This window comes from Lacerta agilis, chromosome 5 (assembly GCF_009819535.1).
Source record: "Lacerta agilis isolate rLacAgi1 chromosome 5, rLacAgi1.pri, whole genome shotgun sequence".
Classification (NCBI taxonomy): domain Eukaryota; kingdom Metazoa; phylum Chordata; class Lepidosauria; order Squamata; family Lacertidae; genus Lacerta; species Lacerta agilis.
Window position 1 is genome coordinate 57,865,661 of NC_046316.1, and position 25,321 is coordinate 57,890,981.

At 42.5% G+C, this 25,321-nt stretch overlaps 1 protein-coding gene across 1 annotated transcript; it reads left to right on the forward strand.

The window, feature by feature from the left end:
* ESPNL (espin like) lies at positions 1 to 24,497 on the forward strand. Its single transcript, XM_033148167.1, has 10 exons — positions 1 to 843; positions 3,250 to 3,440; positions 10,176 to 10,362; positions 11,355 to 11,537; positions 12,255 to 12,386; positions 19,651 to 19,729; positions 19,865 to 19,911; positions 20,968 to 21,111; positions 21,620 to 21,817; positions 22,907 to 24,497. The coding sequence occupies exons 1-10, from the start codon at positions 256 to 258 to the stop codon at positions 24,467 to 24,469; spliced, it is 3,312 nt and encodes a 1,103-aa protein (XP_033004058.1). The 5' UTR covers positions 1 to 255; the 3' UTR covers positions 24,470 to 24,497.
* Positions 24,498 to 25,321: the final 824 nt, after the last annotated feature.

Below are 25,321 nucleotides of genomic sequence, written 5' to 3' on the forward strand. Positions count from 1 at the left end.
TCTTTGGAATTTCCGTTATTTGAACAGAAATCAGCTACACCATACTAGAGACACGTACATCACAATTATAGGGGAAATATTAGCTTTCCTGTTTACAGCTGTGGTTTTTACAAATTTGAATCTAACTCCTAAACCATCTCACAGCTTATTTTCTGTGTTTTATCAGTCAATGCAGAAAAACACAGTAGGAACTGAAACACATGCTAATTGCATCATAGAGCTGTTGCTCCTGAAAGCCTGACCTGTATTTTTCAAATGAACACCAAGCTTACTTTACATTTTATCACGCCACTCTTTATAACAATTCAGGATTCAGCACCACAAGCGGAAGAAGAGTTAAAAACATCCCTGATTCTGCCAGGAGCTTTTAGCTGTTCTCTCTCACTGGCCGTGTGCCCCTTCTTAAAAAAAACAAAACCCTGCAGTACATATGCTTTCTACAGCACCTTACCCGGTAACCAGAGACACATACCACCTGGCTGGTACATAAAACAAGAGACTCCGAGAAAGTGGGACCTTCCAGTGAAGACAACAGCAAGGCTCCCAGAGATGGGAGACCAAAGGGCTATTTTAGCTGCCAAGGAAGGAGACTTGCCTATGTTGGAGCAGCTGCACATCGATGGTACTCTGGACCAGAACATCACTGACTACTTGGGAGCAGGCCTGGTGCATCATGCGTCACGAGCAGGCAGGCTGGAGTGCCTCAAGTTCCTGGTACTGCAAGCAAAGCTTCCTGGGAATCAGAGAGCAAACAATGGTGCAACCCCAGCACATGATGCAGCAGCCATGGGCAACTTGGCTGAGCTGAAGTGGCTGATCAAAGATGGAGGCTACAGCATGCAGGTAAGGGGTCTGACAAACTGGGATCTAAACAGCGGGAGCAAGGTAGAACGCTGGTTGCAACTAGACATATTTGCCATGAGTGGTATTCAGTAAGTTTCCCTACCGGGCTCAATTAAGGTAAGTTAGTAATGTCCATTAACGACAATAGGTCTACCCTGAGTAGGAGCAGCATTGAATACCACCCAGTGTTTTTACACAGGTTGCTGCTCTTAGATTAGACTTGGGTGGCAGAGAGTGCCAGCACCCCCTGTCTACAAATAACCCTTGCTGGACTACCAACAGCATTTAACTCTTCTTGTCCAAGGGAGACTGTGGTGTTTAGCAAGTCCTTCTTTGTGGTGGGTGTTGTGTTTAAAGTGGGCTTGTTCATTGCTGAAAGTTTGAAGTGAGTTCAGTATATGCTCTTCATGGAGACACATTTATTATCATTATTATTATTATTATTATTATTATTATTATTATTATTATTAGGCTTACAGCATATAAATGATACATAATAAAACATCAAAAATTAAAAACTTCCCGATACAGGGCTACCATTGTATCTCCCGCAGGATATTTGTCACTGAGTGCTGGATCATGAAGTGTTAATGGGAAAGGGCGAATTTTGACCCCATGGCAATGTCCCCCAAGTGCAGCACTTGCCCTACTCCCACATGGAGAAAGCAAACAAGTGTGCTTGGGGACATCATTGGGGTGGAGCATTAACTTGCTCCCTGCCCCTCTTGCCCCAGCTATTTAAAATCAAGCTCCTTGTCTGTGCAGCCGACTCTGAGTTTTGTTTCTCTGTAACAATGGATTTTTGGGAATTGGCTTTTTGATAAACATAGTGTCATGGGCATATGCTAGCAAAGGATGCAAATGAAAGTATAACACTGCAATAACTCTCAGAAAAGCTGGTGTTTGTCTTTCTAATAATAATTACTGCTTCCAGATGTCTCCGCATAGGAACACTGTATTAAAATCTCATTCACTCATCCAAGGAATGCATGGAGGGGGTCAGCAGGGCTGTGCCTGAGGGCTGCCTACACTCATTCAGGTGAATGCATGCCATCAGTGCCATATCCTGTGGACATGGCCCCTCTCCCTCCTCCACTTGTTTAATGAACATGTGGACATAAATGAGTGAAAATACAGGCAATGGCCAATTCATGTGTATCCGATTGCACATGCATGCATGGCACTGAACCCGGAAGTGACCTAAAAACGTACCCAAAAGGGGTGGAACGCTTTACGCAGGCCCTGCCAATGCGTACAGGGGTCCAGAACGTAACCCCTGCACAAAGTGAGAATTGCCTGTAGCTTAAAATCATTCTGGGTTCCTGGATCTTTTGACAGGCCAGCTGAGGCAGTTTTTGTTGGGATATCCTGATCACCTTCAGGATGAGAACATACAACACAAGTACGAACATATAAAGACATAGCCTGATTTAGCTGCTTTACTTATTTATCAAGATTTCTATCCCACTTTTCCTCCCAGGAGCTCAAAGTGGCAGCATACATGGTTTCCCCTATTTTATCCTCACAGCAACCCTGCGATGTAATTTAGGTCTGAGGTCACCCAGTGAGTTTCTTGACTCAGTGGGGATTTGAACCCTGGTCTCCCAGACCATAGACCAACACTCTAACCACTATGCTACATTGGCTCTTTAATGGTTCTAGCTAGAGGCAGGCTCACAAAAAGGCAACACACTGAAACTATCACCTCATTACTTGCTCTCTAGGGAGACGTTGGATTGAGAATAGTTGACTGAAGTCATGTTTCCTTTTGCCCCACCTATACCCCTCTATGTTTTTTTAAAAAAACAAAATACATTCATTTGTACAGTACTACAGTTGCCTTCTTCTATACAAACTATTTACATCGTTTCCAGGCCATATTCACACTAACACTACCATTTCCCAAACCCTCAGTATACTTTAACTTCTGTTGTATTCTAACGAAATGGCTGATCATGAGTGCAGCAGCTTGCTAATGGAGGAACGTAAGAAGCTGCCCAAACTGAAACAGATCAATACTGTCCACGCAGACTGGGAGTGATTCTTTCAGGCCAGAGGTCTTTCTCAACTCTTCCCAGAGATGACAGGGTTTGAACCTGGGACCTTTTGCATGTAAACCCTAGAAAGATGCAGGATCTCATCATCCTCCAAGTCCAACACACAGTGCATGGTCTCTGGGTCATGACGCACTATTGTTACTTATTACATTTATATAGTGCATCAATAAATATTCCACCTCATTAAGTTTGGTAAATGGGTAAGTGGGCCTGTTTCAACACCCCCCAGAGGAGGCTGTTTCAAGTGGTCTCTGGGTCACAAAGCGGTCATGAGATTGATGTTAAGGAGTGAGAGTGGGTGGGGAAGAATTAACCACTACTCCTGAACTGTTTCTTCCCCTCTCCATAGGAGCAAGATGCTTCAGGGGCTTCTCCCCTCCACTTAGCTGCTCGCTTTGGACATCCAGAGGCCATTGAGTGGCTGGTCCAGGCAGGCTTTGACACTGCGATGAAGACAAGGGAAGGTGCCGTGCCAGCTCATTATGCAGCAGCTAAGGGTGATCTCACTTGCCTCAAACTGCTGGTTGCTGTGGACCACAGGTAGGTAAAAGCACAGTATACTGATATTCAGAGGGCAGCCCATTTGCAGCACTGCAAGGCACTGTTTCCCCACTTGGAGCTGTCACTCAGGCCTGCATTATGCACATGCAGTGCATGGGGACATTTTTTTCTATGTTTGCCCCAGAGCAGTCCTACATTTACCACCTCTTTCTGCTGCTTGCAGTGATGTTTTCAAGACAGGACTTGGGAGCAGAAGTCTAGGATTCCACTCAGAGGAGGGCTCCCAAGCACAGCAGGGCTGGATAACCACATTTTGAAGTAATACTACTCACAGTCATCTAAGGAACAAATGCACGCCAATACAATCATTGAGCAGAGTAGCTGTGCTACTGACAGCATGTGTGGTCTAGAGAACACACACTGTTGATATAAAAATTATTCAGTAAAATGAAATCAGTGTAGCTGACTATGATAGCAGCACACCCCTCCTGGGCCATTCATGTGGTCAGGGCTGATGGGAGGGGTAGTCCAACAACCTCTGGGAAGGGCACAAAAGCTGGGTATGTTTTTGCATGACTTCTACAATTGCAACTGTGCTTTCTGGTGCTGTTATTGTTCTGTGATCATGGAACATGCTGCGATCAGGGGAAACGCTTTCCAGGGCAGAGCATACCGGTGTACTTGCTCTTTGTGCTGGACTTTCTTCCTGCAACCGTACAGTGGGACAGCTTGTATGGAGGAAAAAGCAGCTCACAGCGACCATTTTCAGAGTTCTGAGAGTACACAGCTAAGTTAGCCTACCAGCGTAGAGTTTTCCTTAGTGTTTTGTTTCCATGCCACAGCATTTCCCAGATGCTCTATGTTTGTTTTTTTTTTTTTTTTTAATAAGAATTTATTGACATTTTTACTTATAACAACATACAACCTTAACCACACCTACATTTATACACATACAAAACAAATACAATTACACATCTAATACAAAAATTGCCATGATTTTTCTTCTTAATTAGACATCTCAAAAAAAAAAAAAATTTCTTTTTCCAATCTTGACAGTTGACTTCCCCTGCCTTTTCACCTTCGAGTTTATATCCACAATCTACTTTTTAACCTCTTCATTTAAAAAATTAATCTTAATTATATATATAAAGTAAAACATTCATCTTAATCTTCATCTTAATCTTAATCGTCTTAATCTATAAACTTTAACCACTTAAATTAACTTTATTTATACTACATCCTCATAAATCCTCACAAATCATCCTCATCAAATCTATCTCTTCTATCCTTTAAACTGCTGCTTATAACATAAAAACTTGAAATATCTCCTTTCATGTTCAAACAAATAATAAAACAAACTATTGTTGACAGTGTTCACCCTCCGATTTCAAAATACCATAACAGATTGCTTTAGATTTTACTTAATGCTTCACCCCACACCCCCTCTGTCCATTATTCTTCTCCTGATGGCATCAGCACTGAACTTCCTTGCAGCTTCCCTCTCCAAACGTCCACAGATCCGGGCACAGTCCAAAACTCTCCTTGCCACGAGCTCCGAGGTATCCATCTCTTCCTCTCTCAGCTTCTCCGGTTCTTTGTAACATTCCTTTTCTTCTTGTAAATACCTTAATTCTCTGTCCCTGGCCCCCGAGCTCACACCTCGGGGACTGGATATAACAAATCTTGACATCGCCTTGGGGCTGCCACCCCCAAAGAGCGAATTTCTTCTCCGAAGTAGCTCACTCATTTCTTTCCATCTTTCCATCCACCCTCTCAGCTCTTTGGCAAGACTTTCTTCCAAAGTGTCAAAAGTTTTGTAAGCCTCCTCTGTGGCAGTTGGTTCCATTTCAGACCCCCACACAAGACTTTGACTTTTCTATAAAGTAATTCCACATTCAGGGCAGTGAGCCTTTGTTCATCTGTTAGTCCAGAGTTCAATACCAGTTCAAGGACGAAACCCAACATACTGGCAGAGGAGGAGGAAATGGGTATCATATTTCTTCCCCTGTCTCTTTGTTCGTCGCCATTTTCCTAAGCTGGAGCGCAAACACTGCAACTTTATATGGAGATATTTTCCGCTAGTTAGCTTCCCAAGAAAAAAGTTTGCCAGTCTCATGTATCGATTTTAAATACTTTGTAACCAGTTTTGTGGCAGCAATCCCTCAAATTGGTTAATTTCTTAGGCTCGAAGGGAGGGAGGCAGGCTGCCTTTCTCCTTCCCCCCGGATCGTTCCAAAAACACGATTTCTGCCAAGATTATTTACTCACGACCACCGGGTTCCTTTAGCTCCATTCTTCACAGGTAGAACTTAGACGCTCACCGCGGGCTTTGCCGCCGCATTTACATCCCGGTTGGGGCATGTCCCCGTAAGCCCGGCTCCGTTGTCCCTTCACCCCCACTCCCCCTTTACAGGGGGGGCAAGGGAAGGGTTCGGAGCCTCCGCGGGCGCAGCCGGGGAGCCCAGGGTGCGGGACGCTCTTCCCGCACCCCAACCGGAGCCGCGCGCTGCGGTAGCGCGGCTCCTAACCCCCGGGATGGACCGGGCGCTTCGGACCCGAAGCAGCCCTCGACCACCCGGCGATTGCGTCGCCGCCGGAAGTCCGCTCTATGTTTGTTTGTTGACAGGACAGAAGGCAGGCGCTTAAGATCTTTGCTGAAGTGGATTGTGTTTCCAAAGGCAGACACCTCATAACCATCTGCCTGAGTGCTTTTAATCTCTTCCCTCATCTACTATAGCCCAGCATCTTTTCCTCCCTCCCTCCCTCCATATATATTCTCATTCATTCTGCAAAGCCATGCAGAAGCTGTACAGTGCAATAATGACAGATATGAAAGATTAGCAATGCAAGTTGTGGAAACATAGGGAGCTGTTATAAGGTGGTCCTTATGACATATTTTTGCATGGCATCTCTGTGTGCAAATTTAATATACTTAGATACAAATCTAGACATAATTACTACAACGTACATAGAAACACAATGCATCTCACTGTAGTGGGGAAGGCCATGCTTTGTTTGGAGACATGTCCCTGTGAGTCTGCTGTCCAGGCACTAGCAGCTGATGGGAAGCATCAAGTTCCCTCCTCCTACTCTCCTTATGGTTCTTTATCTTGGACCAGGGAATCTTCTCTCCTTGGTCAAGGACACATGGCCACCCTAGCACCCTAGTCTTATATCGGGTCAGACTATTTGTCCATTTGGCCCAGCAGTGTCTACTCTGACTCCTCTCTAGGATCTCAGGCAAGAGAGGTATTTTCTATCACCTGCTTCTACCTGAGCAACTTCACTAGAGATTCCAGAGTTTGACATTGGGACCTTATGCACTCAAAGCAGGTGCCTTCTTCTCTTGCCTAAAGGCATTCAGAATTCTAAGAATTCTATCTAGGAGCTCTTTCCATTCCCTTCTTTCAGTGGGATGTGACCCCACTCAGAGAAACAGGTCCTGTATGAGGGGCATCTGATTCTTTGTGTTTATCTGCCACCTTTCCACAGAGAGCTGTGCCCAGAGCAGCCTACAGCAAACACCCACTTATTATCATATACAAAACATTGGTTGGTGAAGGTTGGGGGAGAAAACCATTAATAAAATGTATCACTAAATTCAAAGAAGAGAAAGATCAACAATTCAGCAAATAGAATAAATTCAGTATTACAAAAGAAATGATCTAGACTTAAATGCGTAAGTACAAAGCAATGTGTTCTTGTTATGCTTGAGGCTATTGCTGCCCAGTCAATGTCTTTCTGATGTGCTTATTGTTTGGGTGGATTTTCCAATATGTCTCTGATAGATATTCCCAAAGGGTCAGATTCCTCATTTCCAGAAGGCTGTTGCCCCCTACAGCCCTTGTGTGTAGTTACAATTCCCTCAAGCTCATCTTTCACACAGAGCCCCCAAAGGCTTGTTATCTGTTAGTATCACTAGACTCCCTCAGCTGTTTACTCTGCTTCTTCTTGAGGAAACATGAGGAGCAAAAATGCTGGGAAAGGCAGAGCTAAGGGAGAGGAAAATGTAGAACAACCCATCAAAGCACAGTTGAGCAGGCTGTGGAGTGCACTAAAGCTATTGGGGTCAATATTTATGATTGGCTTGTTTGCCCCAAAGGCTGAATACATTGTGAGAAACTTTTTTATACTCACTCTTAGGGATGGAGGAGGAATTAGATAGGCTAGTGTGTGTGTTAAAATGCATGTATTAGTAAACATGACATACACAAATTCATGCTGTTAGAAGAAATTGCTTTGTAAAAATGTGTAGATAGGCAAAATAGCATATAAAGATGTGTAGAAAAGGACAAATGTGCCCTTGAATGCTAACGAATTTCCACAATGACTTTAAAGAAAAAGAAATTCGCAAACCAGTGTGAAATTTTTCAAGAAATGAATTTAAAATCTAAGTGGTGGGGTGGGGGAACAAACTAAGAGAAACTGAAATCGACAGATTCCCCTATCTCTACTCTCTCTGTGTGTCTTTTCCCTTTTACAGTAACAATATATAAGGCCTTGCCCTTAATTAGGCAGAGTGAGGCAACTACCTTAGGCAGTTTATTGTAGGCGTCATGAAAGAGCAAACATTTGTTACTTATTTATTATTCTAGTATTTTTTTACTGCCAGGGAGGGGAGAGAGGCTTGTGGGATTTTCTACCTCAGGTGCGAGAATAACATGACAGGCCATGCACCTTGTTTACTGGCAGGGCATAGTGAATATTTGCTGCTGTGCCTTAGGCAGCAAAATGTCTTGGGCTGGCCCTGGTACTATGAAATATTGGCTACAGAAGACAGGTCAGAGGGAGGGAAGCTCACTGAGAGGCGATAGGAAGGCTGGCCTAGGCCATTATCAGATGGAAGGCTTAGATCACTCTAAGCATTTACCACCTGATTGTTGTTGCTGTGGCGGAGAAAGTGGTGAGGAAGCATTTATAATGAAGCATTCTGGCCAAGAGCAATTGTCCTTTGCATTAACAGCTATTGAAGTAAGAGCCACTTTGAAATCCTGAAAAATGCCTTAAGAGTCAACAGCACACCCCTTGTACAAAGAAGCTTTTTTAATAAATGCAGCCAGGAATCCTACACCCCCTCAGCCCTTATCCAGGAGGCAAGAGGAGAGTGATATAAAATAAACATGGTTGCCCTCTGCTGGTAATGACAATGACTGAAGTCCACTATAAAACACCTAGAGTAAATAGGTGAACTGCTTCCAATCTGTTTCCTTCACTTCTTGCTTTTAAAGGGTTAAAATGTTTTTAGAATAAAAAAAAATATCTACATGAATCCGGAAACTGTTATTTAGTTATTACAATTTGTCCCACTCTTTTTTCAAGATGCTCAGGGCAGCAAACATGGTTCTCTCCTCTCCCCCCCAGACAACCTAATTTTATTTTCACAATAAACTTGTGAGGTAGGTTTGGTTTAGAAGGAATGACAGGCCCAAAATCACCTGGTGAGTTTCATGGTAGAGTGGAGATATGAACCTGGGTCTCCCTATTGCAACATTAGCTGTTGCACTTTATACACATGAGCGCTCTCGCATTTAATTCAATATGCATTTTTTGCGTGCGCTATTTCCCCCAAAATACTAAGTCCTCTTGATTAATTGTAGGATTCCAATTTGACAACAAGGTATTTTGTTTGCATTTTTTTTTTGTCCCAAACCTCTATTTCTGCATTATAATTAAGTTCCAATACTCCTTTGGAACTACGACTCTGCCCATGCAACAAGGGAAAGATAGAGGACTTTATTCATTTTTTCTTCTACTGTCCAATATATGTTTCAGTAAGACCCAGGCCTTTCCTTTTTATCCCACCGATCATCGCCCGGGACGATGACCACATGAAATACTTACTGGCAGATGCCAACCCACTGATATCACATGGAGTGGCCATCTACAAACTACAGGCCTTGAAACTCAGGGCCACCTTTTTGGCTAACTTACCTCAGCCCTAGTTCTATGTAACTTCCTGCCATAGACACAGTCGACATGCCCTGTTACTGCTCTTTATCTCATCTGTATTACTCAGCATGATTTTATACTTAACGTTCTAACTGTATTCGTAGTATTCTATGTATAATCGCGACAGGTCACTGCCTGGTCTCTCACAATGTGCTATGGCCATATGGCTAATGCAATAAATAAATAAATTGTTGTTGTTGTTAATTAAGTTACATTTTTGCTGCTACCCCCCATTGTGCTGCAGCTCCTGCTGCTGCTATTTCTGTTGATACCACTATTGCTGCTGCTGCCTCCACTTCCACTCCTTTATAACTTGTGTCAACAGGTACACCATATACTATACCTGATGCCAGGTACATTTCTCACAGCTTTGGGGCTTTGTTGCATTTGGGAAGTTCTCTCTTTTTATATAGCTTTTCAATTTTCCAATCCCCCATTTCCATCAGGTGCTCCCCTTTGCTTTCATGTTAGAGTATTTTCCCCAGTGTCCTCAACCAGTTATTTCTCCTGAAAAACCTCAAAATACAGGGAAAGTTCTGCTATAAGACATCCGGCTCCTCAATCTCTACCTTTCAAATACAGCCTTCAGCCTTGCTCTCAGATGCCCTCATTACCTGGGCTTTTGGTTTGTCACCTTTGACCTGGCAGAGAATCTGTGCCTCTGACAGCTTCATGATATATATAAATTCAATGTGTCACTCTGGGAATGTGCCTGTGTACATGCAAAAATACATTAAATAAGGAACTATGTAAGTATCACACAGAGGCAATGAATTCTCAATCCCCATCACTTCTAATATTGGCATAATTCCTCTCCTCCAACAGTTGCGTGAACAAGCAAACTCAGAGTGGAGCTACCCCGCTGTATCTTGCCTGCCAGGAGGGCCACCTGCACATCGTCCAGTTCCTGGTGAAGGACTGTGAGGCTGATGTGCACCTGAGAGCACATGATGGCATGACAGTGCTCCACGCAGCTGCCTGTAGTGGTCACTACGCTGTTGTCGTCTGGCTGGTAAACCTGTACTTTTACATTTTAGGTAGCAAGTGTCATTTCTTGACAAGAATATGAATATGCTCCTCTGGATAACTGTGTCACTGAAGGCCCCTCCATAATTCTTTTTTATTGCACATTCATTATGTTTTCTGTTCATTATGTTATTGGGACAGTCACACACAACCCCACTTTTTTCCTTTCCTTAAAAAATAAATAAATTCATTGATACTTGTCCAAAGATATACAAAAATGCATACCCATTATGAACTATCTTTTTATAATGAAATACTTAATATAAAAAAGAACAGAGGCAGAAAGAGTATAAGAAAGAAAGGGAAGAAAGAGAGAGAGAAGAAAGATAACAGACTTCTGATTCTCTGTCCTGCAGCTAAATATAATATTTACTCATTAACATCCAACCATTCTGTCTTCCATAAACCAGTATTTTTTTCAATCTTCAAATCCAGATAAGCAAGAAACATTTACATTTTAGCAACGGGAGTATATTATGTGAACCAACCCATGACATCATTTTGTCCACTGTAGATTGTTCTGCAGTCATATGCCAGCCATGGAGCTCAATATTCCTTTTTTATCATACATGTTCTTAAATGCTGCATTGTTAACTAATTTGATTGCCACTCATACCTTTAATAATCAGAAACTTCCAGAATAGAGAGGTCTTCCACCAAAAGGTTTAATTGCCCTTGTACATCCTTCTTTATTTAATATAAAAGGTATGCAGTCTTAGCTCCGTTAATTTCTAACACCCCCCCATGTCAGGCATAGTTCTGTGGTACATATGGCATGCAGTGTATATAGAAAACAAATTGCAGAAATGGAGGGTGCTTCCACGCTATTTATCTGTTTGCAAAATTCCCTCTGCTTTCTGCACTAAAGTACCCAAGGCAGCTGCAGAAATACGTGGATGAAAAAACAACAGCTCATCTTAAAAAAACCAAACATTTGGCTTTGACTCCTATGTAATCCTCCTCCCCCCCTTCATGTAGGTTACCTTCACTGATCTCGGCCTCACAGCACAGGATGCAGAAGGAGCCACTGCACTCCATTTTGCTGCCAGAGAAGGACATACTGCAATTGTTGACAGACTCCTCCTTATGGGAGCTAACTTGGTGCTGGACCATTGGGGAGGAACCCCACTCCATGATGCAGCTGAGAATGGGCATCTCGAGGTATTTGGTGATACCATGTAGCGAGGGAAATGAGTATTGGATCAGAACTCAGTTGATGGCACGGCGGTGTGTACTCACACAGTGTGTTCAGCCATGGTTGATCATGACCATCACTCCCCTCTCCTATGTGGTTGAGAGGAGGATTTGAAATAATAATAATAATAATAATAATAATAATAATAATAATAATAATAATAATAGGAAAAATACCTGGAACTGTGTTGTGGTGCTTTCCACCAGAAAAAAGCATTGGTTTCCCCAAACATTTACTCTCCCCTCCCCCACCTGCCTCCCAGGAAACCATCCGTGTGGTTACTTAACAGATTCAGAGTAGCCCACACCTGGCTGTTTAAACAATCAGCTCATGCATCTTTTGTTTGCATCAATCCAGCATCCATAGTGTTTAAACAGCGTAGGGAGGATTTTTTAAATGGAAGGCCAAAATGAACAAATGATGGAGTTCAGTGGGAATGGGTTTTTAAGCAATGTCAGCCTACCTTCTTCAGTTGATGCAAAATGCTTAGCTTGAATAATTATTGATTTATTAGACTATTATTTGACTTATGAACATTATTGTCCAGCTGTGACAGTTGCACTGCCCCCCCCCAAAAAAAAACCTGAAGAAAAAGCCCCTGTTGCATTCATGATTCCCTTACTTGCTCATAAATTGATTGTACTGATTAGGGTGATGGTGGTTGTTTGTGCATTTATTTGCAGTGCTGTCAAACCCTGATCTCCCACCAAATAGATCCAGGCATCCATGACAGGGATGGTTACACTGCGCGAGACCTGGCAGAATACAACGGACACAGGCAGTGTGCATGTTACCTACAGGAAGCAGAGAAGCTGGTAATCTAAACATTATATTTTGATCATGTACAAGTCTTAGTGTTCATGTGAGTCACTGGAGACAGAGGCTTCTGTACTGTTTGCCCAGTGAGCTGGATATGTCACCACAAGGCAGAAGACTACCACACAAGAAAGGTAAATTATCCAGGCTTCCAAAATATTCTGTATCCCTTGTTAAAAATCAAAGCAGAAACCTTCTCAAAACATTACTCTAAAAAAATTTGCAGTGTGAGTATTGAGCATTTTCAGCAAATGGTCATTGAAAGCTGACTTCCATGAGTCGTTAACCTGCAGCAGGTCAGTGGACAAGCCACGGCATATATTCCTGATGTTCCAGCTTGCCAGGAGCAAGATGGTCTGTTTCTTTTCTTTGTTGCCTGGTGCAGTGTTTGGGTTCACTTGTCGAGTGGTCTTCTGAGCTACAAGCACTCCTTGAAGCAGGTGGGCAGTGGCAGGGTGGGGAAATGGAGTATCCTGAACGAAGGTATGGCTGGTTGACTGGCTGGAACACTGAGCACAGTATGCTGTAACTTTGCATAGCAGGCTCTGTTTGTTAGATATATTAGTCACTGGGTGACTAATTAGTCACTGAGCCCATCCCCTCTGAATCCTTAGATCTGTTTGCCTCATACCCATTCAATCCACATAAATTTACCGCCCTATCTCACCAATTGCCGTGTGCCAGACAAATATTAGGAAGTTATGTCATTGGGTTTCCACAATCTCTGCTCTGAAACAAGTGGTTGGCTCCCTTCTACAGCCCTGATGGAATTCATTCTGTGCTCCTCTTGCCTTTGCAGCTATTTTTGGCATGCTGTTGAGCAGAGTGGAAAATTTTCACCTATTTATGTCCCTAGCACAGGGCAACAAGTGGGCAAGCATGTTGAAGAGCCTCCTGGATTCCTCTGCCAGTGTGAGGACATGGATACTAGACAGCAATTAGCCAGCAACTGATGGTGAGATGAGATAAGAAGGGTCTGATGGAGGAGTTCAGAGGCTGCTGAGTGAGAACCTTCAGTAGGGCAGAGGCGAGTTTCCATGGCTGAGACTCTTCAGCAGCGAGAGAGAAGCACCATGGGGCATCAGAATGGTACTGTGGCTAACTTGAGAAGCTGGCTCTGAAATCCTAATCAAGCTCTTAGGTTTCACCGAACAAAGCATAGTAAATCCTTGCCATAGCCCGAGATTTGGAATGGGAACTTTTGAAACCAGAACCCCTTCCCATCACTCAGTTTCCCATTAAAATATTAATGGGGGGAAAGAATCTCTCCAGAACACTCTTTGGCGATGACTAATTAACACAGTGCTGACCCCCACATGTGGGTCTGGACTCTGGAGACGCAAGGGCCTGTGGACCTCTCTTGCTCAAGCCTTATGGGCTGAGGGAGGGGTAAAGACTAAAACAACTTCACTCATGGATGAGCGCAGCCAGTTCTGTTCATGCTGTAATAATTCATAGGCGACAACTCCTAGAGGCTGAGGCAGTTTCGAGGGACCCCATGTATTTTTTGAGGGGGCCCGGCTCCTCATGTTTGGAGGAGCCCCTTTGTTCCCCCTTTTGCACAAGCCATGATTAAGCCAGGAAGTCCCAAAGTTACCATAGTTTCTTACTGTCCAGGAAACAATGTTTACCAGTTCTGGAACATAAGATTCTGCTTTGTTCAAAGCAGGTAAACCATAGTTTGTATAAAATGGACATATATGGTTCAATACACATTTCCACATTTAATTGCAAGCAGAGACAGAAGGCTTAGGCAAGAGACTCGTGCATATCTTGGCTTAATAAACTAAGATATGATCATTGAAATACTGTTGCTAAATGTAAATACTAGGGATGGAAGTACTTGAAAATTTCAATCTTCTCCATTTCTAGATTTTCCAGTCTTAGTTCAATTCTCCACATTTCTGGATTTTCCTATCTTATTTCCACTACAGTGGTACCTCGGTTTAAGAACAGTCCTGTTTATGAACGATTCGGTTTATGAACTCTGCAAAACTGGAAGTAGTGTCCCGGTTTGCAAACTTTACCTTGGTCTAAGAACAGAATCCGAATGGTGGAAGGGCACTGGCAACGGGAGGCCTCATTAGGGAAAGCGTGCCTTGATTTAAGACCGGTTTCAGTTTAAGAACGGACTTCCAGAACAGATTAAGTTTGTAAACCGAGGTACCACTGTAATATATTCATTTTCAATGCACCTGTTTCCTGAATACAGTATATGCATTTTTCTAAACATTGGTTGGAGAACTACATAACAAAATTTGGATAACTGTGAATTTTGAAGGATGGCTGTGTTTCTGTTCTCATATTGTTTCAGAAAGTGAGAATCTGATAAATTTGATTTCAAATATGAACTGAACCATATTTCTCCTCCATCCCTTATGTGTACATAGCCAAAGTCGCATAATATATAGAGTGTGTTAGGATGAAATTACTGTAACTATATTTCCCAACCAACTGTGAGCATAAGATGGTGCCTGGCTAAGAGGCCGTTGGCTTTTTATGTGGTAGACATTTGCTGGTGTTCTGTTCTCTGCCTGTAATTAGCACCACTGTACATAGTTGCCTATGCTGAGAGAGGCTTTGTTCACTAACATCCTTGGTTAGAATTACATGTCCTTCTCAGCACCTTTGACACACATACTTTGATCCAATTTCCTCCTTGCAAGCACAACCTTTGTTCCTTCATGGGCCCATTACTTCTTGCGTTTGTGCAATGTCTTACAGTAAATGTTAGGGGAAACCTTTTGGGAGGCAGCTGCAAGAGGAGCGAAGTGTGCCAGCTTCTCTGTAACCTTCTTAAGAATGCCTTCTTCTGGGGAAGCCATCTTTCTTAGTCATGCTCGGAGCTGGAAGGTTAACCCAAAGCACGCTCTTTATCATATGGCCATCAAATTGCTCCTGTTTTAATTTAGTGTTAATGTGACATTTTGCATTTTTACATTCCCCAATAGTTTGAGATGGGCTTAATGCGAGCAGTAAAATCAGATTAATAGATCAAATGTTATTTTAGTGTTATTTTAGAATAACACTTGAAAACTTCATCCACTTGAAAACTGCTAGCTGGATGGGGGCAGTAATTATCTCCCTGAACTCTGCGAATAGCTCTGAGTTCATTAGTCTCATAGTTCATTATTTTATTCTAACCCCGTACTTAAATTACACTTTTGTAATCTATCACTGCCAATCCATTATATCCATATATAATGTATGGAGGCTGATCTGATGAGAGAAGTTATTCATGTAAAGACCATACCACACAGGACGTGGGCATTGCATGGTCAGATCTCTCAACTTTTTTATTTTTATTTTTAAATTAAAGTCACTGAGAGGGCTCCCATTTTGAACCAAGCGATGATGCAGAAGGGACGTTTAGCCTTTTTCTCTCTGTGCTGTTCTTCTGAAATAATTACTCTGAACCTGCCATTAGCTCTGCAGCTTTAAAAAACAACTGGCATGATAGAAGTACTCCTCCCACCCAACTGCACAGTTTATAGCAGCTTCGGGCTGTGGGGTAGCAATGTAAATGTACAAAACAGCATGAGGGAAAACAAAAATCAAATACTCTCTCCACAGTGCTGCTGCTGTGATCAAAATTGCAGTGCTATGTGACTGCTTTAAAGTTTATTTGCTTTTTAAAAAAGTCATAACATGATTTATCTTAAGGTTTTGCAGAGGAATATGGAAGAATTCAGCAACTCTTTTTCCTCAGGGTGCCTGCAGAGACTGGAACAATTCAGTCAGCCTCTGGGCCTCAGTGTTTTCTTGACCCTGCTGACTTCTAGGGCTGGCTACCAACAGACATTTGTGTTCAGAGTGACCGCAAGAGACGTGTGTGTGTGTGTGTGTGTGTGTGTGTGTGTGTGTGTGTTGGCTCCACTAAACCCACCTGAGCACTCTCTTTCCGTACAAAACTTACACATTTTAGAAAATGAATGGAAATGAGAGAAAGGCGCGGGCAGTTCAGTCTCCTGGTTACAGCTAAAGGTTCTAGACCCCTTGGGCTGCTTTGCCAGTTGCCACCTGATGCCCGGCCTTCAAATATTAATGCAATGCTAATTGTGACTCCCTGACCTCCACCCTTTCTCCTGCTGGCATTTGCCACACAATGCAGTCTCTGGCTGCCTCTAGAAGGAGTGGGTTCTCCAGTTTCTCCCCCTTTTAAGAGTAGTTATTAATATTCCCTGGTTTGTTATGAAATTCTGATCTCCCTAAGGGCTGGATCTAATCTGAGCAGCGTTTGTTCATCTTTTCCCTTCCGTTCCAAATGGACCCCACAAAGGACAGGAGGTGAATAACTGGTATGTACATCTTTGGAGCAGTTCCATAAATTTCTGCCTGTCATTTCTGCCTAGTGGAAAATATGGGGGCCCTCTAGTGGCAGAGAAGAATTTAGGGCAGTGCAACCAGTTCTGCCACACTGGGCATTGAGCCTAGGGTGTGCTGCAGGGCATCACAACTATGACTTATGAATTCAGCAGAACGGAAGGGGGGCATGCCCGATTTTGGGCTCACACAGAGCACCACTGAAATTTGAAAGACCAAAGTTGACCCCTGTTGGTTGTGGTAGAGTTGGGGGTTAGCACTTTGGGTGGTGGTGTAACAATCTAAAATCTAGCCTTCCGGTATCAATTCAAGAAATACAGAACAAACCTATAGCATGTTAATGTCTTGAACTCCAGCTGTGCTGTCCAATGTTTGTTTTCGATGGATTTTCTGAATTGCAGTGTCACTGATGGAATGTTTCAATATCAGAACACATGTTTCTGTTGATTTAGCTGAACATATCACTAATTTAATTCTAATGCCTTTTAATTCTTTTTATTCTAATGCCTTCAGAATTAAAGGCACACTTGTTTATATTTTGAAGAATTAAAAGTACTAGTGTTTTATTGTAACAAGTAGAAATAGCATGTTATCTCTCACCTCTTTTAGTGCCTTTATATTGAGGTCCTGGTGGTATGCAAATATATGCCAGGCAAATGAATCAATTGGTTGTTAAAAGGCAGAATATTATCAACTAAGCACCTTTGCCAGCGTGGTGTAGTGGTTAGAGTGCTGCATTAGGACCTGGGAGACTAGGGTTCAAATCCTCACTTGCCCATGAAGTTCACTGGGTGACCTTGGGCCCATCACTCTCTCTCTCAGCCTAACCTACTTCACAGGGTTGTTGTGAGAATAAAAATGGAGGGGGAAATAAGTGTGTCTTGAGCTCTTTGGAGAAAAGGTGGCATATAAATGTAATAATAATAATAATAATGTAATGTTTTTAACTGGATGACAGCCCTTATGTTAACTCAATGCATAAGACTAATGCTAATACCAAGCTGTAAAGGGCAAATAGCACAACCATTCAATGGACATGGATACAATGGCAAACTTATACCGACACAGGTCACCCCTGACAACTGTACACAGTCCTCTAAAACAGATCCCCATACATACTCTCTCTGTGCCTAGTCACAAACCAGAGAGTGGACTGCAAACAGAAGAAAGTAAAATTAAGCACAAATTTAGTGAATGACAGTATGGTAGATTGAATGATAGGATGCCAGCTAGCTTGTAGGCAGGAGTGCATCTTAGATGTAGTATGGGATCAGGTTGTAAAGCCAATAAATAACTTTCTCTCTTAGTCAAAACAAAATAAAAATAAAAAATAAAAAAAATTCTTCCAGTAGCACAGTCCTCTAAAACAGATCCCCATACATACTCTCTCTGTGCCTAGTCACAAACCAGAGAGTGGACTGCAAACAGAAGAAAGTAAAATTAAGCACAAATTTAGTGAATGACAGTATGGTAGATTGAATGATAGGATGCCAGCTAGCTTGTAGGCAGGAGTGCATCTTAGATGTAGTATGGGATCAGGTTGTAAAGCCAATAAATAACTTTCTCTCTTAGTCAAAACAAAATAAAAATAAAAAATAAAAAAAATTCTTCCAGTAGCACCTTAGAGACCAACTAAGTTTGTTCTTGGTATGAGCTTTCGTGTGCATGCACACTTCTTCAGATACACTGAAACAGAGGTCACCAGATATATAGTGAGAGAGTGAGGAGGGGTATCTGAAGAAGTGTGCATGCACACGAAAGCTCATACCAAGAACAAACTTAGTTGGTCTCTAAGGTGCTACTGGAAGGATTTATTTTTATTTTTGTTTTGTTTTGACTATGGCAGACCAACACGGCTACCTACCTGTAACTGTTTCTATCTTAGCTTCATTAACTGTAAGGTTATTGCTTTGGATTTTTTCTATCACGCCATGTAACTGAGTCCTTCAGTTATGCTTTGCAATTCCTTTCAATGTTTATTCTTTTTCTTCTCTTGACTTGTGCTTGTTGTTGTTCAGTCGTTCAGTCGTGTCCGACTCTTCGTGACCCCATGAGTCGACTTGTGCTATTGCGCTCTTATTCAGAAAGCTGTGCATCCCATATTGCTCACTACCACCCTCGCCGTACACCAAAGTTTTCCCTCAGGATCATACAGGGTTACACAAATTGTTCTGCTACCTTCTACAATTCTTGATGCTCTGATTGACTAGAAGGGGAAACGGCAATACAGTGATGCAAATGTGCAGGAAGCATTTGTATTTAGAACCTCCAGGATGGTTTCCATGGGGCTGATGTACTGATTCCTCTCTTATTATCTATAGTCCACAATGGATAACCAAAGAAACCTCACTGTACACAGACATGTACTTAGAAGCCTGTTCGTGAACTAGTGATCTTTGCCTAGACATGAACCTGCTCATACACAGTGTTCAACATCTTGAGGCCCTGCTCCATGTTCTGCCAACTTTGGAGTGGTGCTTGGTGGGGGCAGAGGAGCAGGCTTCTTGGTACTGGCACCCAAATTGTGGGACACCCTCCCAAAAAGGGATTTGGTTGCCTCCTCTCTTGTGCATTGCAAGGGTGGCAAAGGCTCTTTGATTCTACCATGCCTTTAAGCTGCTTGAACTTCCAAACATATTGCTCTGCTTTCCTTTGATCCACATCAGTGAGGCCAAGGTGTGGGTCTTGTCGTCTGGGCACCCCAGGACCAGTCCATACACACTGCCTGGGCTTGCACCCTGGAGGGGTCACTTTGGTGCTGCTAACACAGCAAAATCAATATGGGAGGCAGAGTTACCAGTCTCTCACCCCTGGGGGCACACTCCATTGTCTCTCAAGACAGATGGATGCCAACAACAAAACCAACCAGGCCAGAGAGACAGAAAAACCGCTTTTAGTTTTTGAAGATTACATCTCTGATCTTCCCTTGTGTGTTTTTAGATCCAGCAACCAATGAGACCTCTTCAACCAGATATGAGTGCTGCATCAAATATGCAGAAAAAAGATATTAGTAGCACTGGTGAGTAATGCCACCCAATTAACTTTCCTGTGACAAATATAAATCCTGAGCATCCCTGAAATTCAGTAGACTCTTTCACATGTTAAGTGACCTCAAAGCATTCATATAAAGCTTGAAACTTGACCTACATAATAGGAGAACCTGCCTTACAGGGTTCCCAGTTTTTCAGAAAGAGCCTACGTGTATGCAGAAACCTCATTAGACCTTTTAAAGAAACACGGGAGTTGGTTGTGGAGACAGAGTGTTAGATACGGCGTGTTAGATATGTTCTCTGAATACCTGCAAAAGGCTAGTGCGGAGGGGATGTCGTGGGAAGGCCAATCAGTTTATGCCACAAAGCAGACTGTTTCTTCTCACAATCCAGGGCAGGAGTGAATGTGTATCATCTAGACCTACATCAGTATCCCATTTGCCACAGAGATGTTAGAGTAGGAGTTATTTATTTATAGGATTTCTTACCCACCCTCCACCATAGGTACCCAGGGCAGGTTACAACAACAGAATATGCAAATATAAAATCAATGATAAAACACATAAAAATGGAACAGAACAGTAGAAATTCAACAAGAGGTGAGTCTCACAAAAAAAGGTGAGACCTTAACTGTCAGAGGCCAGGGTAAAGATGTGTATATGAGTACCCACTTCGAGTACACATGTATATATGAGGAAACTCATGATCATCATCATCTCCAGCATATGGCAAAAGCTGTACAATGAAGTGGCCAAAATGCTCTCCTCTGGCTCTTACTGAACTACATCTCTCATCATCCCTGACCATGCTGGGTGGCTCTGATGGTAGATGGAGTCCATTCCAGAGATAAAAAAAACTTTGTTTGCTTGTGATTGAGAGTGTCCCTGATAAAGTTTAGTTTAAAACACATTGGATGATATCTAATAAAATAGATTGGATATCTCAAAGAGCAACTTTCCGTGGAAGGTGATTTCAATCATGTCAAGGGATGGACGATCCCCTGCAGTAACTCCTTTGCTCTTTAAAAACAACAGCGTGGGAGATCTCCCACATCATGTCTAGTTTGCCCTTCATATTGTATGGGGGTGGGTAGGTGTAATTGTGCAATGCTCCTGTGTTTACGTGCTTTGCTGGCATGACAAATACTGTTGTGTGGATGTCTACATAATTTGGAAGGAAATTAACCTGTTCTCTATGGTGCAGAACAGAAATGTTTTAAGCTTTCAATATTCTAGCTCTCGGTGTGGATTTTGGTGCATCACTGTAGGATTCCACTGTGTTTGTCTTTCTTCCAGCTTCAAAATCGTTCAACATGGTGAAACCCACTGAATCAAACAAATCACTGATACCCGAGCTGAAGATCAATAAATCTCTGCAGAAGGCGAGAATCACAGCGTTGTTCTCAAGCTCTGTATGTTGTATGGTAATCTACACCTCTCTGTCTCTCATCTGTTTTATATTCATAATCCCCATGATCTCTCCTGCGGTTCTCTTCCATCTAATTCCTTTATTTTATTTCTCTTTCTCTTTTCCTGCTAGATTTAGCCATTAGGTTGACCTGCCTCCAAACACATCCTTTCAGAAGGGATAAAAATAACCCACAAATGGAGATATATTAGCTTTATGTTCTACAACAGGGACAGGGAACCTGTCGACCCTCTGGATTTAGGTGGACTACAACTCCCATCATAGGTGGCCATTGGCCAGGCTGACTGGGGCTTATGGGAATTGGAGTCCAGCAACATCTGGAGGGCCACAGGTTCTCCAGCTTTGCTGTAGGTAGCCCTTCTGATAACTCTGGGCTTCCTGAGAAGATACGTGCCATAATGTTTTGAGGATCAATTGTGGTAGATTCATGAGCATCTGTTCTTCTTTAAACTCCTTAAAAGTCGCTAACAAGTTAGGTGTCCTCCCCGCAGGGTGAGAAGAGAGAGACGCCAGATGCTGCAGTACCAGGCAAACTGCTCTCAATGCTGGATGAGCTAGGAACATCGGACATTGATGCCTTGGTGCCTACTCATGATGAGCAAGGTTGTTCAATTCCAGAGTGGAAGCGGCAGGTGATGGTGAGGAAATTACAGGCGCAGCTGGCATCTGAAGAAGGGATGGGCAGGAAGGTACTGTATTGAGCCAATAGAAGGAAAATGTGTCACTGTACTGTCTTACCTGGTTCACATGCTGGCCTCCATTTTTATTGCAATTAGGTTGCCCTAAGAGCAGACGGGCAAATAATATACACATTGTCTATGTTTTGTAAATGTGCTCTGCTAAGATCTAAGAAATTTGGATTTCAAAGTAATTCCCAGCACTTCCTTTTGCATGACTCCCGGATCAATAAATAACCAGACAAGACAGTGAATGTAAATTTGGGATCAAATAGGCCACAACTTTATAGATTACAGATGTGAATGGTTTGGTCTGAAGGCACATAAGGCCACCACCATGCTTAGTAGGTTTGGACCTGGTCAGTTCCTAGATGGGGGATTGTCCAGGAACAACATGTAGTATTGACATCAGGTATACATCTTCACTGTACTCTTTGGTGCCTGCTATTTAGAGAAGCCTACACAGATATGTAGAATGCTGATATGTATTTTAATCTGTTTTTATCACTGAATTTATTTATTTATTTTTTGAATATTTTAAATAGCTGTTTTAACTGCTTTTACAGATATTTTTATTGCTTTATTTCTTTTTTAATATTAATAATAATATTAATAATAATAATAGTTTTTTGTAAACCACTCTGAGGTGGGTTTTTTTTTAATAGTCAAGCAATATATAAATTTTATGGAATGAATAACTAAAATAAATAAATACGTTGCTTTGGATTCCATGATAGACAAAAGGCAGGTCACATAAGTAAGTAAGTAAGTAAGTAAGTAAGTAAGTAAGTAAGTAAGTACATCTATATTCAATCACTCAGGCAGGTGGCTCACTTTACAGTTGTATATCCAAGGTATAAGTGTAGCTGATGGTAAATAGTTCTGTGACAAGATGAAATTCTTCGTTCTGACTGAGGCCAGGACTTGATGCCCAAGATCTGTTCCAGCCCTAAATTTCTATGAATCTGTGATGTGCTGATCACTCCTCTGACTCTTCATTTTTGGCAGGCTGAGGAAAGGGGCCTGAAGTGATGTCTTTGAATTTAACTGATGGCAATCTTTCTTTCTTTCTTTCTTCCCTGCTGCCCCCCACCCATCTAGAACAAGGAAAGTTGCCCACTGGAGATGGATGACTGGCAATATTCTCAGTCTTACAATGCCATCCTGGGCCCTTTTGGGGAATTACTCACTGAAGATGACCTGCTGTACTTAGAGAAGCAGATTGAGAAACTGCAGATGAAGAAGAAATGCCAGGAGTATGAGAGTGAGCTAGGACGCTTGACAGAGGAGCTGCAGACTGTTCTCCCTGCTCCCGTCGTCAATATCACAGTCAACCGTCAGTTTCTGCAACAGGGCTCAGAGGATGGCAGCCAGGAACTCCCTGCCTGGTGCAGTCATGTGTCTGGACTGGTAAAAAGCATGTCCTTGCTGCTCACCAATGTCAATGGCATGAAAAAAGCAGATAACGAGAAGCCAGTTGTAAGGGATTCTCATAAGTCAAGCAAGACCAAGTGTATTTCAGGTGGCACTATCAAGAGAGAAATCCTGGAGTGTGGTGTCTCTGTCAGGAATCTGAGGGGCAATTTTGAAAAGCAGGATCTTTGGAGACAAGACAAAGCTTTTGAGCAGCGAGGGTTGAATCCCATGCCCTGGGAACATGGGACAGCCAAGGAGTCATCCCCTCAAATGTTTCTAGGTACCTGTAAAAACAAGAAGCAATTGGTTTGTGAGGAGCATGAGTTTGGAGACACGGAGAATGCCAGTGATTCTGGCATCAGCTGTGAGGGAGCCTCCTCTGTGAGTGGTTCTTGCGTCTCAACAGCAGAGTCTAGCAACCTCCGAAAAGAGCGCATTGTGCTTCTTTTTCTCAGTCACTGGAAGAAATCTGCCTATACGCCTTCCTTGAAACTCATGGCCAGGAGGACTCTTGACACCCAGCTGCCTGGGAAAATGGGAATGGTAGACGTGATGGCAGAGCTCAAGAAACAGCAGCCCCCAATGCAGAAGCCCTTGATGGAAATGAACAGGCTTGGCCATTTAGTTCAACAGAGATACACTATCAAGAATCTGATCAGTCACTGGAAAGACATCATCTCCCTTGTACCATCTCGACAGATCAGGCGCCTCAATCACCGGCATGCAATCTATTCTCCAGAACAATTCCTGCCATATGTCAATGGAGAGCCTATTGACTACAGTAGCTTAACTCTTGACCTGTTTATGCTCGGCTATTTCCACATCCTAGAGCTGGACCTCTCTCCAGAAGAACGTAAGGCTAGGCATCTCCTTTGCTTCGAAGTTTTTGACCACTTGGGTGGGCATCGGTGGGAAACAGTGCGGGCCTTCCACAAAGCAGTGATTGATGAGATTGCTGCAGGCAAAAGAAGCTGGAAAGACAGTTTTGAGGATATTAAGAAGCAATTTTTTGGTAATAACAAGGACCCAACTGTGAACATGGAAATCAAAAGATCACCAGTGGAAACAAATCTGAAACCAATACCCAAAACAAGAGTCCCAAGCATCTCTCTGGAGGAGGGAGACTCTGCCCCTGGAAAATGCTTTGAACTAGACACCTTTAGCAATGATGAGATCTGCAGGTATATAAACAGGAGTTTTGCTTTCTGGAAAGAAAAAGAAGCAGAGATCTTTAGCTTAGAGGGGTGAGGATCTTTACATTAACATTCCTTATTTGTGAATAAAATAAAATAAAAATTGTCTATAAAATTCAGAGTGCACAGAGTGGCCTGTCAGCACTATGACATGGAATAAATAGATATCAACTGTTCATTTTGCAAATGGCTACAAATGCCTGCAAGATTAATTTGCAAAGGGGTATTCTACAAGTGATACAGATGAAGGGCCAAGCCTTCACTTCCTCTCCGTTGCTTCTTTACTTTAAAAAAAAGGAGCAAGAAGTGTCAGTGCTTCATTACATATGGCTTCCTTTGACAGAAGCACCCTGAAAAGGGCAAAAAGACTATGCCCACTCTGGTGTCAATGGAAGTTAAACAAACAAACAAACAAACAAACAAACAAACAAACAAACAAACAAACAAACAAACAGAAAGGAGAACAGAAAGAAAAAAGAGTGAAAAGTTTCCCTCCCACCTTCCATCCTGAGCAGAGCTGACAGGGCCATGAAATAGTCACCTTGGGATTGCTTAGTTTGCATTCGGTGTGTCTTTGTAAGAGTTCAAAAAGAGATAATGAGTTTTCCAGATATTTCCATTATACTGTATCTATATTTATAAGTTACAAACTGTGTATCAGCAAAGTGATCCAACCTGGAAAGGCCCCCGAGCCTGTTTCTTTCGCTGTTTCTCTTCTCACATCTTCAAAGGACTCACCAGAGATATCAACTGTTGTTATCCTCTTTTGGCATGTATTTGAGTCTCTTTGGCATCCGCTGCAATTAGTCATTTACTGCTGAACCAGAAATGCACAGGTCTCATGTTCTGCTACTTGCTTACTAGGCTTCCTGGACTTAAAACACCTGAACGGATGTCCAAGTATAAA